This window comes from Mustela erminea, chromosome 21 (assembly GCF_009829155.1).
Source record: "Mustela erminea isolate mMusErm1 chromosome 21, mMusErm1.Pri, whole genome shotgun sequence".
In the NCBI taxonomy this organism is placed as follows: domain Eukaryota; kingdom Metazoa; phylum Chordata; class Mammalia; order Carnivora; family Mustelidae; genus Mustela; species Mustela erminea.
In genome coordinates this window covers 18,424,255-18,439,017 of record NC_045634.1, presented here as the reverse complement: position 1 = coordinate 18,439,017, position 14,763 = coordinate 18,424,255, and the positions used below count along the sequence as shown (strand labels likewise).

The window sequence follows — 14,763 nt, the reverse complement described above, 5'->3', positions numbered from 1 at the left end:
TACAGACAAAAGGTTGATATCCAGGATCTATAAAGAACTTCTTAAACTTAACACACACAAAACAGATAATCATGTCCAAAAATGGGCAGAAGGCATGAACAGACACTTCCCCAATGAAGACATACAAATTGCTATCAGACACATGAAAAAATGTTCATCATCATTAGCCATCAGGGAAATTCAAATTAAAATCACATTGAGATACCACCTTATACCAGTTAGAATGGCCAAAATTAGCAAGACAGGAAACAACGTGTGTTGGAGAGGATGTGGAGAAAGGGGAACCCTCTTCCACTGTTGGTGGGAATGCAAGTTGGTGCAGCCACTTTGGAGAACAGTGTGGAGATTCCTCAAGAAATTAAAAATAGAGCTTCCCTATGACCCTGCAATTGCACTACTGGCTATTTACCCCAAAGATACGGATGGAGTGAAAAGAAGGGTCATCTGTACCCCAATGTTTATAGCAGCAATGGCCATGGTCGCCAAACTGTGGAAAGAACCAAGATGCCCTTCAATGGATGAATGGATAAGGAAGATGTAGTCTGTATACACTATGGAGTATTATGCCTCCATCAGAAAGTATGAATACCCAACTTTTGTAGCAGCATGGACGGGACTGGAAGAGATTATGCTGAGTCAAATAAATCAAGCAGAGAGAGTTAATTATCATTATCAACTGGTTTCACTTATTTGTGGAGCATAACAAATAACATGGAGGACATGGGGAGATGGAGAGGAGAAGGGAGTTGGGGGAAATTGGAAGGGGAGATGAACCATGAGAGACTACGGACTCTGAAAAACAATCTGAGGGTTTTGAAGGGGCGGGGGCTGGGAGGTTGGGGGAGCCTGGTGGTGGGTATTATGGAGGGCAAGGATTGCATGGAGCACTGAGTGTGGTGCATAAACAATGAATTCTGTTACACTGAAAAGAAATAAATAATTTTTTTAAAAAGTTTTATTGGAATGCAGCTATGCCCATTAGTTTACATGGTGCCTAATGCTGCTTTTAGGCTACAAGAGGAGAGGTGAATAGTTGTGACTGAGACCTTCTGGCATGAACAACAAAAATATCTACTATCTTGTATGCAGAAAAAGCTGGCCAACCCCTGGTATAGGGGAACACACAATATGCAGGCTAGAATGACAGAGGATTTTTTTTTTTTTAAAGATTTTTTATTTATCTGACAGACAGAGATCACAAGTAGGCAGAGAGGCAGGCAGAGAGACAAGGAGGAACCAGGCTCCCTGCCAAGCAGAGAGCCTGAGGCAGAGAGCCCGATGTGGGGCTGGATCCCAGGACCCTGGGATCATGACCTGAGCCAAAGGCAGGGGCTTTAACCCACTGAGCCACCCAGGTGTCCCTGACAGAGGATTTCTGTAGGGATACTCCTGCCAGGGATCCTGGAGCAAAGGATATCATGACTCATCGCTGCTTTCCTCTCCAGTCTGACTGTGAACCCCTCCATCCCTGCACTTCTTGCTCCTTTTATTTCGGTTATATAACTGCTTATATTTCCCAGATAACCCTTATTCTCCCATATTTCTGGGGCTTTGATCCCCGTCTGGAATGCTCACCTACACCCATCCTTCCCACACACACCTTCCAATTCTCTACTTTCGATCCCAGGGTTTGGATAGGGTTCCCTCTTCCAACTTCCATAGCACTCCTGACCCACCAGAGCGCTGCACACTTGTTAATTTCCTCCACAAAATTAAGACCTTTACAGTTAACATTTCAGCACCTGACAGAACACAGGTTTTCGCTTAAGAATCCATGAAGAGTTATGGTATGTATGTATGTATGTATGTATGTATGAAAGAAAGAGAAAGAAAAGAAAAAAAGGAAAGAAAGGAAGAAAGAAAGAAAAGAAAAAGAAAGAAAGAAAGAAAGAATGAATGAATGAATCACTGTGAGCTCTTCCTGATATGTAAACTGCATTGCCTGAGTGGATTAAGTTGGTAAACATTTAAAATATCAAACAACAGAAGACAGAGAATCCAGTATTTCACAAGTCTCTACAAGGAATACTGTTTCTATGTATAGAAGCAATAAGGGAAAATCATAAAGGAAAAACTGGTTTAACAGAGCTAAACATGAATCCCATTATGGGGGAAAAACCAATGTGACTACTGAGAGCCCCCCCAGGAGGGATGATCAGAAGCCTTATGCATTCTAAAATGGTTTTGCAGGTTCAGAGAATTTATTTCTTATTGGCAGACTAATGTTAAATAGAATCTTGGGACTAAATGTCAATTCAATTTACAATGAGAAATGTAATTGCCTCAAAAACTGAAATATTTGTATCTGTTTGACAAGGCCATTTTCTCCCCGCGGGCAATCTGCATAGGAAGTCACATTTCAATCAGTGAATTATTGGCTTAATTAATTTATTAATTTACAGTGAGACACAGCAGTGAGGTTTTGCCTCTGGGACCGACCAACACTGTTTGGTTAACACATTTTTCCTTATATATGTTAATACATTCAATCAGGTGAGGTGATTTGACATATCTCTACTCTGGTTCACTATAGTTTCATTTTCTACAAGCAATCTCACTCTTCTTACATCCCAGCTCTGAAGGGAAGATAGGTACTGATCATGGCTGTGTATTCTTAAAAGTCTGTATATAAAATGAAAACTATATAAAATATTTATTATAGTAATAGTTTATTCATATTTCTATGAATGTAAGATACCAAAAGAAAAATACGTAACAGAGCAGATAATTTACAAAAGGTTTTGTAATTTAATCTGAAGAAATAATTCCAAAAATAAAAGTTAACCATTTTGGACGTTATTTTTGCTTTGTTCACTGTAAGCTTATTTTTAAAAATATTTATTTATTTATTTATTTGACAGAGGGAGAGAGAGAGAGAGAGCACAAGCTGGGGGAGCAGCAGGTAGAAGGAAAAGAGACTCCCCGCTGGGCAGGGCTCAGGACTTGATCCCAGGACCCTAGAATCACAATCTGAGACAAAGGCAGATGCTTAACTCACCGAGCCACCCAGGTGCCCCTAAAAATGACCCTTGAGGAGTTTAGTTATTTCAACTATTATCATATCATTTACCTCATGGTCATGGTTTCTTTTTTCTTATCATTTACTGGAATTAGGATTTAGGGTTAAAGTTATTACAGTGGTATTTATTATATTTGCGTTCCAACTGTTAATAAATTATAAAAAAAAATCTGATTGTGGTTTAACCTGGAAGTCCTCACAATGTGGCTAAATTCCTCTAGAAAGGGAGGTATTTAGGTATGAAAGAAAGGCACCACACTGGGTATCAGATGTTTGGAGAAGCGGAGTTAAATTTCTCTGGAAAATTATCGTAACAGATTTTGAATCTTACTCCAGAAGTCAAAGGAGACAAATATTTTGGAAATCCCTTGAGAGAGCAGAGAACAAGGTAGATGGAGAGAGTCTCAGTGGAGAGCCGGTAGGCAGCGTAGCCTGATGGCAGTGGAGAGAATGAAAATGTCCAGTGAGGAAATTTGAAGTTTAAGCTGGCTGGGAATTTCAAGACAGTGAAGTCTGAGGTTGAACTTTACACTGTAGACTGTTCTGCTTACATTTTTCTATTACAACTAAACCTTCAGTAAAATCCTCTTAGATCCCCAGGTGGAGGGGCTAGGGTACTTCCTCAACCACAGGGAGAGATGTGGAGCTTGTTGTATAATGAGTGGTGTGGAAAGAAAGCAACTGCCAAAGATCCTAGGTTATTAGGTTTCTAAGGCAACTGTAACAAATGATCACATTGTGTGACTGAAAACAGCAAATTTAGGGGTGCGTGGGTGGCTCAGGTCATGATCTCAGGGTCCTGGCATAGAACCCTGCATCGGGCTCCCTGCTCACTAAGGATCTGCTTCTCCCTTTCCCTCTTCTTCTCCCCTGCCCCTCAGGTGTATTTTCTTTCTCTTTCAAATAAATAAAATATTAAAAAATAATAATAACAATTCCTTCACAGTTCTGGAGGCCAGAAGTCTGAAATCAAGACATCCACTGGGCCATGATCCTTTTGAGGGCTCCAGGGAGAAATCCTTTCTAGCATTTTCCTAGCTCCTGGCATTTAGTGGCTTATAACTACATCACTCCAATCTCTGCCTCAGTCTTCTTCCTGTATCTGTGTGTCCTTCTCTTCTTAGAAGTCATTTGATTTAGGGCCCACCTGAATCCAATATGACCTCTTCTTAGCTTAATCACACCTGCAAAGATGCTACTTCTAACTAAGGTCACATTCTGAGATTTCACATGGATATGAAATTTCCTGTATTTTCATCAGACTATTTTACACAGGAGGCCCTTGAATTTGCCTTAGAACACGAGTTTGGCGCTCAGTTGTATTTCATTACTAAAGAATAAACTGAACCTCAAGATTTGGGGACTACAGAATAGCTGGGTAGTAGATATTTTGGCTAGACCGGAAACGAGCAAAGTCCCCCATGATTACACTGAACGCCCATAGTTGAACTGCTGAATAACTAAAATAAAGATTTAGAATCTGTAGCTTCAAAACACACGGTGCTAAACTCAGATGGTACTGGGTACATCTAACTTAATTATGAGTATGAGTAAATTACTTCCATTGTATGAAAATTAGAAAGTAGCAGAAGGCTATTGTTTCCTATATTTTAGTTGTCAGTTCTTGAGGTGAATTATCAAATAAAACTTTAAGAGAATCTTGCTCAAAAAAAGTGGTAAATACTTAAGATGAACGAAGAACTTTGTGTTTAAAAGGAATACCTCCCTAGCTGTGCGGATCCCCACAAAGCAGTCATGGTGAAGGATAAGTTTATGTGGGGGAAAAAACAAACAAAAGGGAAAGGCTGAGTAAGCCAAGAGAAGTCGGCGTGATTGGGAGTGTAAGCTGTCCTCGGAGTATCCAGAGCCATAATGTTGCCTCTACTACTGGATTTCCAGACTGCCAATTAAACAGACACGTCTGCCTTTCAAAGACCAGACTGTGTTCTTCAAAGGACCGTGCGCATATATTAGGGTATTTATTATCATTTTAGAATAATTTTGTTATTAATACTTCATTTCTATGTAAGTCTTAGTTTTCAGAGTTTCAGAGTTACTTAGGAGAACTGTAAAAGCATTGACAAAGGGAAATTTTACTTACCTATTTTTAGACTGTTTACAGTTTTGCTCTTCACTTAAAACCATACAGCACAAAAATAAGCAATCCAGGAAGATACTGAACAGAGCTAATTTAGAACATGCACATCACTAATTGGCATAGATTACATTATCATTCTTTCTGAGTTCTGTAAAGGTAGGCCTCAGCCAGACCCTGGAAAGTTCCTGTGTCCCTCTTTATAATCTGTTATATCTGTTATAATCTGACATTGATAGTGATTTACCCCACTTGAGCCTTCACTTGCCTATTCATAAAGTACTATAATAACACCTACCTCTGACGACTGACATTTCGAAAAATGCATTTTAGGCTAGAAAGTACTATAGAAAAATAGTGCCAGAATTATTAATTATAATTCATTCTGAATGTTATTCTCGGAAACCAAAATCATAGATTGTAGGAATTTTGAGGTGTGGATTGTGTAGAGAAAAATGTCTTAAATTCGGCCCAAGAAAAGTTAATCTGTCCAGTTGTTGGCAAGACTGACAACTCAGAACAGGTTCTTTGAATTCTCATGAGGAGAAAATTATTTTCTAAATATTTCTAAATTTTCTAAATCCCCTTGAATTGGATCTGGAGGTAAATTAAAAGAAAATATACATTCTCCTTGGCCTTGGGTGCTGTATTTTGTTTATACTTGTAACTGTTCAGAGCTCTGAGATGTTATCAGGACAGCGTCACTGGGATCCATGGGAGAGATTAGTGTATAAAGTCTCCACTCCACTGTCATTTGACAGGAAAGGCCTTAATTCTGTCCAACAGCTGTGTCCACAGGTATTTAAACACAGACCACTTGATGCCTCAAAAACCCCCAAAATGGGTGGCTTTGCTCTCCTTCAGGAAACATTACTTCCATTAGCTTAGCTTAAATTTTGGCTGTTTTAGTGTCATCAAAGTAGAAGAAGAAAAAAATTATAGGATATCAAATGTTATTTGGATAATAACAGAAAGAAAAGCAGAAAAAAAAAAAAAACCCTACTGTAAAGTGTGGGTTCTCAGGTTGAGGTACGAAATGCTTTATTTCAAAAGAGAGGGTCCCAGTGCTTGTTCCCCAGAGAAGGGGCGTGGTCTGTAGGAAACAGGATGCCAGGAGACCAGGGCCCTAGTCTCAGTTGTGCTACAAACTTCCTTTATGACCTTAGACGATTTGTATTTCTTCATATGTTATGACATCTTTTGTAATCACCTTAGAACTTTTGTGTGAACTGTTTTGGTCCATGAGTGTACTTTGAAGAGGTCTGAGAAAAAAAGTCAAGTTACAGGGCGCCTGGGTGGCTCAGCTGGTTGGGCGACTAGCTTCAGCTCAGGTCATGATCTTGGGAGTCCCAGGTTCTAGTCCCACATCAGGCTCCCTGCTCAGTGGGAAGTCTGCTTCTCTGCCTGACCTTCCCCCATTTTGTGCTCCCTCTCTCTCTCTCACTCTTGTCCTCTCAAATAAAAATCTTTTTAAAAAAAGATGCAATATAATGTGATAGAGTTTAAAAATGAGATAAACCAAGATTCAGATTCCTCCCCATAAACACTAGCTGTGTGATTTTGCACAGATTACTTCACATTCTAAATCCTCAGGGGGAAAAACAGCCGAGCGATCGGTTTCTTGTGAGGATCAAGTGAAGGAGACCACACAAAGTGCCCTGCAGAGCACTGGGCCCAGAAGGGTCACTCTTTGCACTGCAGACATTAGTGTTATTAGTGTTACTATTTCTTAAAAATTCAGATTTCTGGCCTAGTGACTGGTAAAGGGTGATGGTAGCCCTAAAGTATCTTCTCAGTATTAAAGAAGAAATTTTCAACAACCTGTGCTTCGGAATTCCAAGGAGAGTTTTTGGAAATCACAACGTACCGGTCCAAACCCAAGGCCCTGAAATAAGCATCTGTGTACATTGGGTCCAGCCATCGTATATGATAGAAGCCTTAGAGGTCGTTCTGATGCTCACCAGAGCCTGAGAAGTACTGGGGGAATGATACAAGAACACGGTGTGGTTACTGAAGACAGTTCTAAACCTCTCGCATTATGGAGGAATTGACCTAATAAATTGCTGTCCGATAGGCACTCAGCACTTAACAAGAGTGCTATTGAACAGTATGTAATAGGAGAGTTAGGTTGGTCCACATTTTCAGGGCCTTTTTCCCTATACTCTGAGATTCTGAAGGGGGATCTTGTCCAAGCCATCACTTGCCATTGGCCCTACTTGGTTGGGCAGTGAGTGTGCCCGACTCTCTGAACACTTTGGCAGTTTCAAGGGAAAATTCAGTATCCAAACAGAGGTAACAAGAGTTCTTCTGAAGGAAAGAAGGTGGCATTCTTTCTTAGATGTGGCTAGATGTGAAGATTACACACTAGAGCAAAAGCCTAATCAACTAGGAATTTATATATATATGTATATATATGTGTGTGTATATACACACACACACACACACACACATATACACAGAGGGAAAGAGAGAGAAAGGGAGAGAGATACTGAGTCTAAATGACTTAGTTTGAACTCCTAGATCCCACCATGCCTGAAGCAAAACCATCTCTTGGAATTCTTAATTACATGAATCAATAGATTCTATGTCTTGACTAAGCAGATTTTCATTTCTTTCTACTTAAAAAATTCTTACAGATACACAGATGGTAATTATTTGACAATAAATATTGAAGTGGGGCACCTGGGTGACTCAGTCAGTTGAGTGTCTGCCTTTGGGTCAGGTCATGATCCCAGGGTCCTGGGATAGAGCTCAGTGATGGGCTCCCTGCTCAGGGGGTAGCCTGCTTTTCCCTCTCCTACTACCCCAGCTTGTGCTCTGTCAAATAAATAAAAGAAACCTTTAAATATAAATAAATACGGGCACCTGGGTGGCTCAGTAGGTTAAGCCTCTGTCTTCCGCTCAGGTCATGATCTCAGGGTTCTGAGATTGAGCCCCGCATCGGGCTCTCTGCTCAGCAAGGAGCCTGCTTCCTCCTCTCCCTCTGCCTGCTGCTCTGCCTACTTTTGATCTCTCTCTGTCTCTGTCAAATAAACAAATAAATAAAAGCTTAAAAATATAAATAAATAAATAAATAAATAAATAAATAAATAAACATTAGAAGTAGCTTCCCAGGTCATTCGATTTCTCATTAATCTAATCACCATTGGTCAGTGTCTACTTAAACAGCATTAGCCTCACAATTTTTATAATTTTATGGATTCCATAATGTAAAAGAACATCCCTGAAATGTGAAAACAAAATACTGACAAGAAACAAACAAAAGTCAAATTGCCTTCATAACTACAAAAACAGCACAATGTCTCAAATTTATTTATGATACAATTTAGGCCTGGACAACTGGTTGGCAGAAAGAGAGGCAGAGATGCCTGAAGCAGATCTTCCTCATTCTGAAAGTTCCAGGCCTGCGGAGCGAAGATTCCGACAGGGTACTCCCCACAGACAGGGAGGCATAGTGGTTCTGGATCCTTCCTGTAACAGGCTGAATTATATCCCCCAAAATGCATCTGTGGAAGTCCTAACACCCAGGGCGACTGTATCTAGAGATAGCGCCTCTAAGGAAGTATGTTAAGGTTCCCTGAGGCCATCTGGGTGAGGCCCTAATCCAACAGGGCTAGTGTCCTGAGGGCACCTGGATCTTGGATTTCAATATTCAGAACTCTGAGGGAATAGACAGATTTGTGTTGTTTATGTCACCCAGTCTTTGGTCTGGCAGCCCCTAGCAGAAGAACACTCTTGTCTTTTTTTTTTTTCCCTCTGTTTTGTATTTTTGACTAGTTGCAAACGGAACAAGAAATAGAGTACCTCAATGGGTATAAATTTGAAAGTACAGCTTTTTCTTTAATTCATAAATGACAAACAAGCTTCCATCCCTGTAATGTCATGATCTGAATATGGTAAAAAAACAAAAAACAAAAAACAAAAAAACAAAAAAACAAAAACAAAACCCAGAAAACTTCCTTTAACAAAAATATTCACTTTGTCACTGCAATGCCTACTTCAATGGCTTAGAAGTTCTAATTCTTATTTTTAAAATTTTATTTGACAGAGAGAGAGAGAGAGAGAGAGAGAGAATGCACATTAGCATGGGGAGAAGCAGACTCTCTGCTGAGCAGAGAGCCCGATGTGGGGTTCTATCCCAGGATGCTGGGATCATGACCTGAGCAGAAGGCAGGGGCTTAACCAACTGAGCCACCCAGGCACCCTACAAGTTCTAATTCTTATTTAAAAAACTACAGAAGTGTTTATTGAGGGCCTACCAGATGTCTCAATATAGTAATAATTATTCATTTGGCTACCTTTTGTGATTAATATAATACTTTTTTTGGTATAGAAAGTGTTTCTAGGTATAGGTGATAGAAGAGGTAAGAGATTATAACAGGAGAACCTGTAACAGGACAGTTTGGTGTGGAAGATGTTTTGGAATAGAACAGACAATCATTTTATAGGGAACAAATGAATTATGCCCATAAGCCATGCAGAGTTTGGTAAACCTATTGTGCACAGAAACTGAACACTGGTGTTCAGGTAAAAGAATTTATCTTTGACTATTTCTGGGAAATAAGAAATCAGAATCACACAAAACTTCATTAGGTCGAGGGGTGTTTTCCATTTTGGTAAAGAATCAGCGTTAGGATTCCTTTAACCAGTTCCCTTAAGAGCATCTGAAAGGCTGCTGGGAGTCAGGTGTTCCTGTTGGCAGTGAGAGGATCAAAGAGACGTGAGTAATTCAGGGGAAGTTGGGAAAGGAAGTAACTGGAGAGCCCCAGGGAAGGGGCAAGTCTGTAGGGTACGCCACAAAGCGAGATAGTTCTTGGACACTTCATGTGCGAGTAACTGGCTCTAGTGACTTTGGTGTTGAGATGCCCACTGCAGGACAATGCATTTCCAAAGAAGCAAGGGTAAGGCTGGGGCAGGGGGTAGTATTGGCTGTGAACCCCTACTGGGCCAGTGCTTGTGTTGGTTAACACTACCTTGGCCGCAGAGTGGGAAGCCAGGACCCAGTTCTCTGAAGAGCAACAGGAAAGCCATTTCAACCCTCTGAGGTTGTGGATGGTGGGAAGGGCCATGTTGGGTCTATTTCACCTGCATTCCAGCCTATAATGGGACGAATTTCAAATTCTGCTGGTGCAAAAGACCGGGCTGGAGCTGTACTGATTTTTTTTTTTTTCTTTCCTTCTGATTCGTTCCGGTAGGAGTCGGGCTGTGTGAGTCAGCTGGGATAGGGACTCATCAGGGCAAAATGCTGACTGCGGGATCCATGCCTCATTTAAAGCTCTATTTCAGTTTATAAGACGTATGAGTTATTCCCATCTATTGCGCTGATGGAATGTGCGGTGTTCCAGCAACAATACACACGCTCACATAAAACTTTAAACAGCGCGCACTGTCCAAATCCGGCAGCACTTAGCTAAGTGACCCGCAGCCAAGGGCTCTGGGATACTCTAGGATACTCTACTCGGTCCTGACGTGGGCTGCCGAGAAGCACAGGGTGAGGAGTTAAAACAAGATGCAGTAACAGAAGAGGAACATCAAAGCAGCCAAACCTCATTCCCAATGGTTAAAATTGAACCAGGCTCTGAAAACCAGAATGAATGTGGAGGGGTAGCTCCTGCCCCTGGTGTCACGTGTAAATGACTCATACTACTGATACCCCTGTTCTGCGGGTATTCCAGGGAGACTATGTTTCTGAATAATAGATTGGGGGCAGAGACTGGACACAAGAGCTGACGTAGCATGTGAAGGTGGAAACAGCAACAAATACGCACTGAGAACACTTTTTTGGGAATTTGAAATCCCAGAAGTCACACTGTAAGAATTTTCTTCTCCTTAGTGTCTTGAAATTATAGGCCCATTCTAGAAAACCAAATTGCTTATTATAAATCTCTTTCTCGGGGCACCTGGGTGGCTCTGTTGGTTAAGGGTCTGCCTTTGGCGGAGGTCATGATCCCAGGCTCCTGGGATCCAGTCCTGCATGGGACTCCCTGCTCAGCCGGGAACCTGCTTCTCCCTCTGCCTGCTGCTCCCCCTGCTTGTGCTCTCTCTCAAACAAAATCTTTAAAAAAAAAACTCTTTCTCTTCCTTCTTTTTGCACACGCTTCATGCTATGTATTTGTGGCATTTACATATAAAAAGACATAAAACTAGCGTGGGGGGTGTTGAATGGAGCCCGTGTTACAAACAGGGCCTTTGGAAATGCACGCATCTAGCTTTGAATTTCTGCTCTTCCATTTATCAACAAGGCTTCAGTTTCCAACCTATAAAATACAAATAATCATAATACCTACCTTGAAGTCTTTTCTGAGGTTTAAATGAGAGAATACGTCAAAAGCCCCGGGTGCACGGCCAGTGTTCTCTAAGCATTGACTCTTGTAATTATTTAGTGTTTGGAGGAGAAGGTATGACTTTGGCCAATTGAATGCTTTGAGGAAGACCAGAAATCACTTAAGATTGTGCTGAGTCCTCAGTAGAAATCAATTGGAAGACAAACTGATACTTCATATCACTGTATGAGTTTCAAAATAAGACACTTTAAATTCACATCCTCATTATCGGCATGAACACAGCACAGGAAGACATACTGACCAACGACACATTGCGAATTGGTATGTGTGGGACAGAGCCTCACACACAGTATTGAACTGCACAGCAGGAATTGTTTCTGCTTGACTGAAACACCTTCCCTTCCAAGTTGGGTGACAACAGATGAACCCTTGTGACAAGCATGTGAGCTTGGGGCACACTTTTCTCCACTGCACATTACTCACTTGTGCATTTGAACTGGGCATTCAGCATCTGTTTTTGTCTAGAGAGAGAAGAGAAGCCCTTCTCCTGTCTTCTGTGGTCTGGGGTATCAGACACCTTGTGAACCGAAACCCCCGGAATTGCCTCTCATGATCTCTGCGATCAGGGTCATGGCCAATGTCAACGAAGTCCTGCTGGCAAGAGAAAAGGCTCCCTGGGTTTTAGCTGTTCCCCCAATGCAGAGCAGGGTGAGAAGTCACACCTGACTAAACCGTGGACAAAGAGATCCAACTCATCGTCACATGTTTGCATTCACAGGCCAGTCAACATTGCTGGTTTTCTAATAATGACCATCTGAAGACTGGCTGATTCTTCTACTTCCATTTTTTTTTAAATTAATTTATTTTTTTCTTGGAGACTCTGTTGTCTTGGAGATACAGATCCAGAGTACCCCTGAAACTAATTCATTTCAACCTTTGTTAGAGTTTTCTCAGCACAGTCTTGGGCTCCTGCTTCATTCTTCACAGCCTGGACTCCTCTGTTTTATGAGGCTGACATTTTGTTCTGACCTCTGGTGACAGCTTCTGGCCTCTGGCATGCACTCTGTTGAGTCACTTCTTTATTTATAACTTAACGTTCTCCGGCGCGGCTCCGACAAACTCACTGATTTGCGATCTGGTCACACTGGCGTTGCTCTATCTAAGGTAAAATCTTATCTTATTCTCTAGCATCTCTCTTTTTGTCCGTGACATTTATTTGGCTTCTCGCATTTTCATTTTGCTTTCCCTCCTGCTCTGATTACAGATTTTACATGTCTGCACGATGCCAGCAGGGAAGAGCGGTTCCAGTTCAGAGAGACCATTGTGAAGCATACCTTATGTGTTTAAAGCACTTTATAAATGGTTTTACAGAGCATCTCTGCCCACACAATACCTTCTGTGATCCTCACAACAACCCTGTGAGGTAGGTGTTATGATGTCCATTTTACAGGAGAGGGGACGGAAGGGCTGAGAGACACACAGACACACGACTTAGAATTCACTAGTAACTCAAGACTGTGAAGCTCGGGACTGTTTGTAAACCTTGAAAGAAATGAGAGGTGTGAAAATGTGATCTGTGAATTAATTAATACAGAGACCTACACACATATCACACTACACTCTATCTTCCCTGTTCCTTTTTGGCGGCTGGGGGGGGGGGCTGTCTTTTCTTACCCTTTCCCCTTCCTCATTTTTATCCCTTTCTTCACCCACACAAAATATCTCCAGGTCTACTGAAATATTTCTTCATCTTCAGGATCTATAATTAATATTTAAAGTGTAGTCGTACAAGAGGCTTTTTAGAACAAAACATTTCAGCATTATTTTTTCATGACCAAAATATTCTTGCTTGAGATAGCCAGGTCATTTAAGGAAACAAATTCTGGTTTTTTTGGTTTTTTGTTTTTTGATTTTTTTTTTTGGTCTAAATGTGTTCAATAAATTGTCTAAGCTCCACTTTACTTCACTATAAACTCGAAAAAAAAAGTGTAATTTGTAGAAGAAGAAGACAAGAAAGTAAACTAAGCTAATCAGAATCAATTTACTTTTTGATATTTTAAGGAATTAATAATCTCAATCTCTGTAGAGCCCTATTCCTCCCCTCAAATAGTTCTGCTGTATTGTAGAATTGCCCGTTTACATGTCTAGGGCTTCCAGGGACAATTAGCTCTGTAAGGTGAGAAGCTAAGGTCATCTTATTAGCTCCTATGTCCAGCTCCAGGAAGCATCCGATGAACATAAATGAATGAATGAGTGAATTAACAAATGCTTTTTCTTTTATGTATCCCTATCACTTACTGAGAGTACTGTTTTTGAATGTCAAAAACCCACATAGAATCAGTAGTCATGTCTCCTAGAACCCAATGGGTTAAATTGGGTTCAGAAAGACATGAAGTGAGTGAATGGTAGAGGGCTTCTGGCCTGGCTCGGAGAACTAGCTTGAGCAGCCCGCCAGTCAGTACATGCGAGGCATCCCAGCTAAGGGCGCTATGAGATGGTGGTGATGGTGGCGTGCTTTAGTGGGGAGAGGCAGGAACATGGGAACAGAGACCCCAAGAGCACAAAGGACCAGAGAAAGCCATGTGGAAGTTGCACACCACACAGGAACCAGAGTCATTTGGAGGAGCCACAAAGGGATCTTGGATTCGGTTGTGCTGATGACTTGTCCGGAGGTGAAGGGTCTTTTAATGAGATGGTAGCAGAGGGTGTCTTGCCCAACCCACCTGATCTTAAAAGGGCCCTGCCCACATACGATCAGGGAGTTGTACCGGTCCTGACACAGATGTAAAAGAGGAAATCAGTGATTATTCTTTTTATATTTAAATCATGCCTGAAAAATAAATGTATATTAAAATAACTCCATATAAATAATTTATCAGAACTAACTGAAGATGGGGAAAATCAGGCACTTTCATGCACAATGCATTGGTACAGCCTTTCTGGAGCCATTCACAAGAAACCATCAACTTGTGAAATGCACATCGCCTTTGAACTATTGATTTGTTCTACTCCTAGCAAATTTTCTATTATAAAATGGTTCCACAAGGTCATGTATGAGCCTGCTGAATGGAGCACTGCTTATTAAAGCCAAACCACGGCCAACTAAAATCAAGTGTTCATGACTAGGGAACAGAATGATGTATTACGGGATAGAGATATGATGGAGTACTGCAGAGTCACTGAGGGAGAAGAACTAGAGCCACAGGTCCCGACGTGGGCAAGTGACTGACACGTTAACCTCAGTGAGGTAAAAGCAGAACATACTGTACAGATGTTGGTACCTATGATTCTTTCTCTTTGAAACATAATGGAGTTATATCTACTCTATGGGGGCGGTGCACGGAGGGAAATCTGGAGGCCATAAA

At 41.2% G+C, this 14,763-nt stretch overlaps 1 protein-coding gene across 5 annotated transcripts in view; it reads right to left on the bottom strand.

The window, feature by feature from the left end:
• Positions 1-14,763, bottom strand: part of MSR1 (macrophage scavenger receptor 1) — a 109,968-nt gene that overhangs the window by 15,471 nt on the left and 79,734 nt on the right. The window contains exon 9 of one of the 5 annotated variants that reach the window (XM_032328931.1): positions 12,737-14,171. The exons of the other annotated variants lie outside the window; for them this stretch is intronic. Coding sequence (XP_032184822.1) covers positions 14,128-14,171 — 44 coding nt within the window. The 3' untranslated portion in view covers positions 12,737-14,127. Of the gene's footprint in view, positions 1-12,736; positions 14,172-14,763 lie in introns of those variants that run through there. 5 annotated transcript variants of the gene reach the window in all.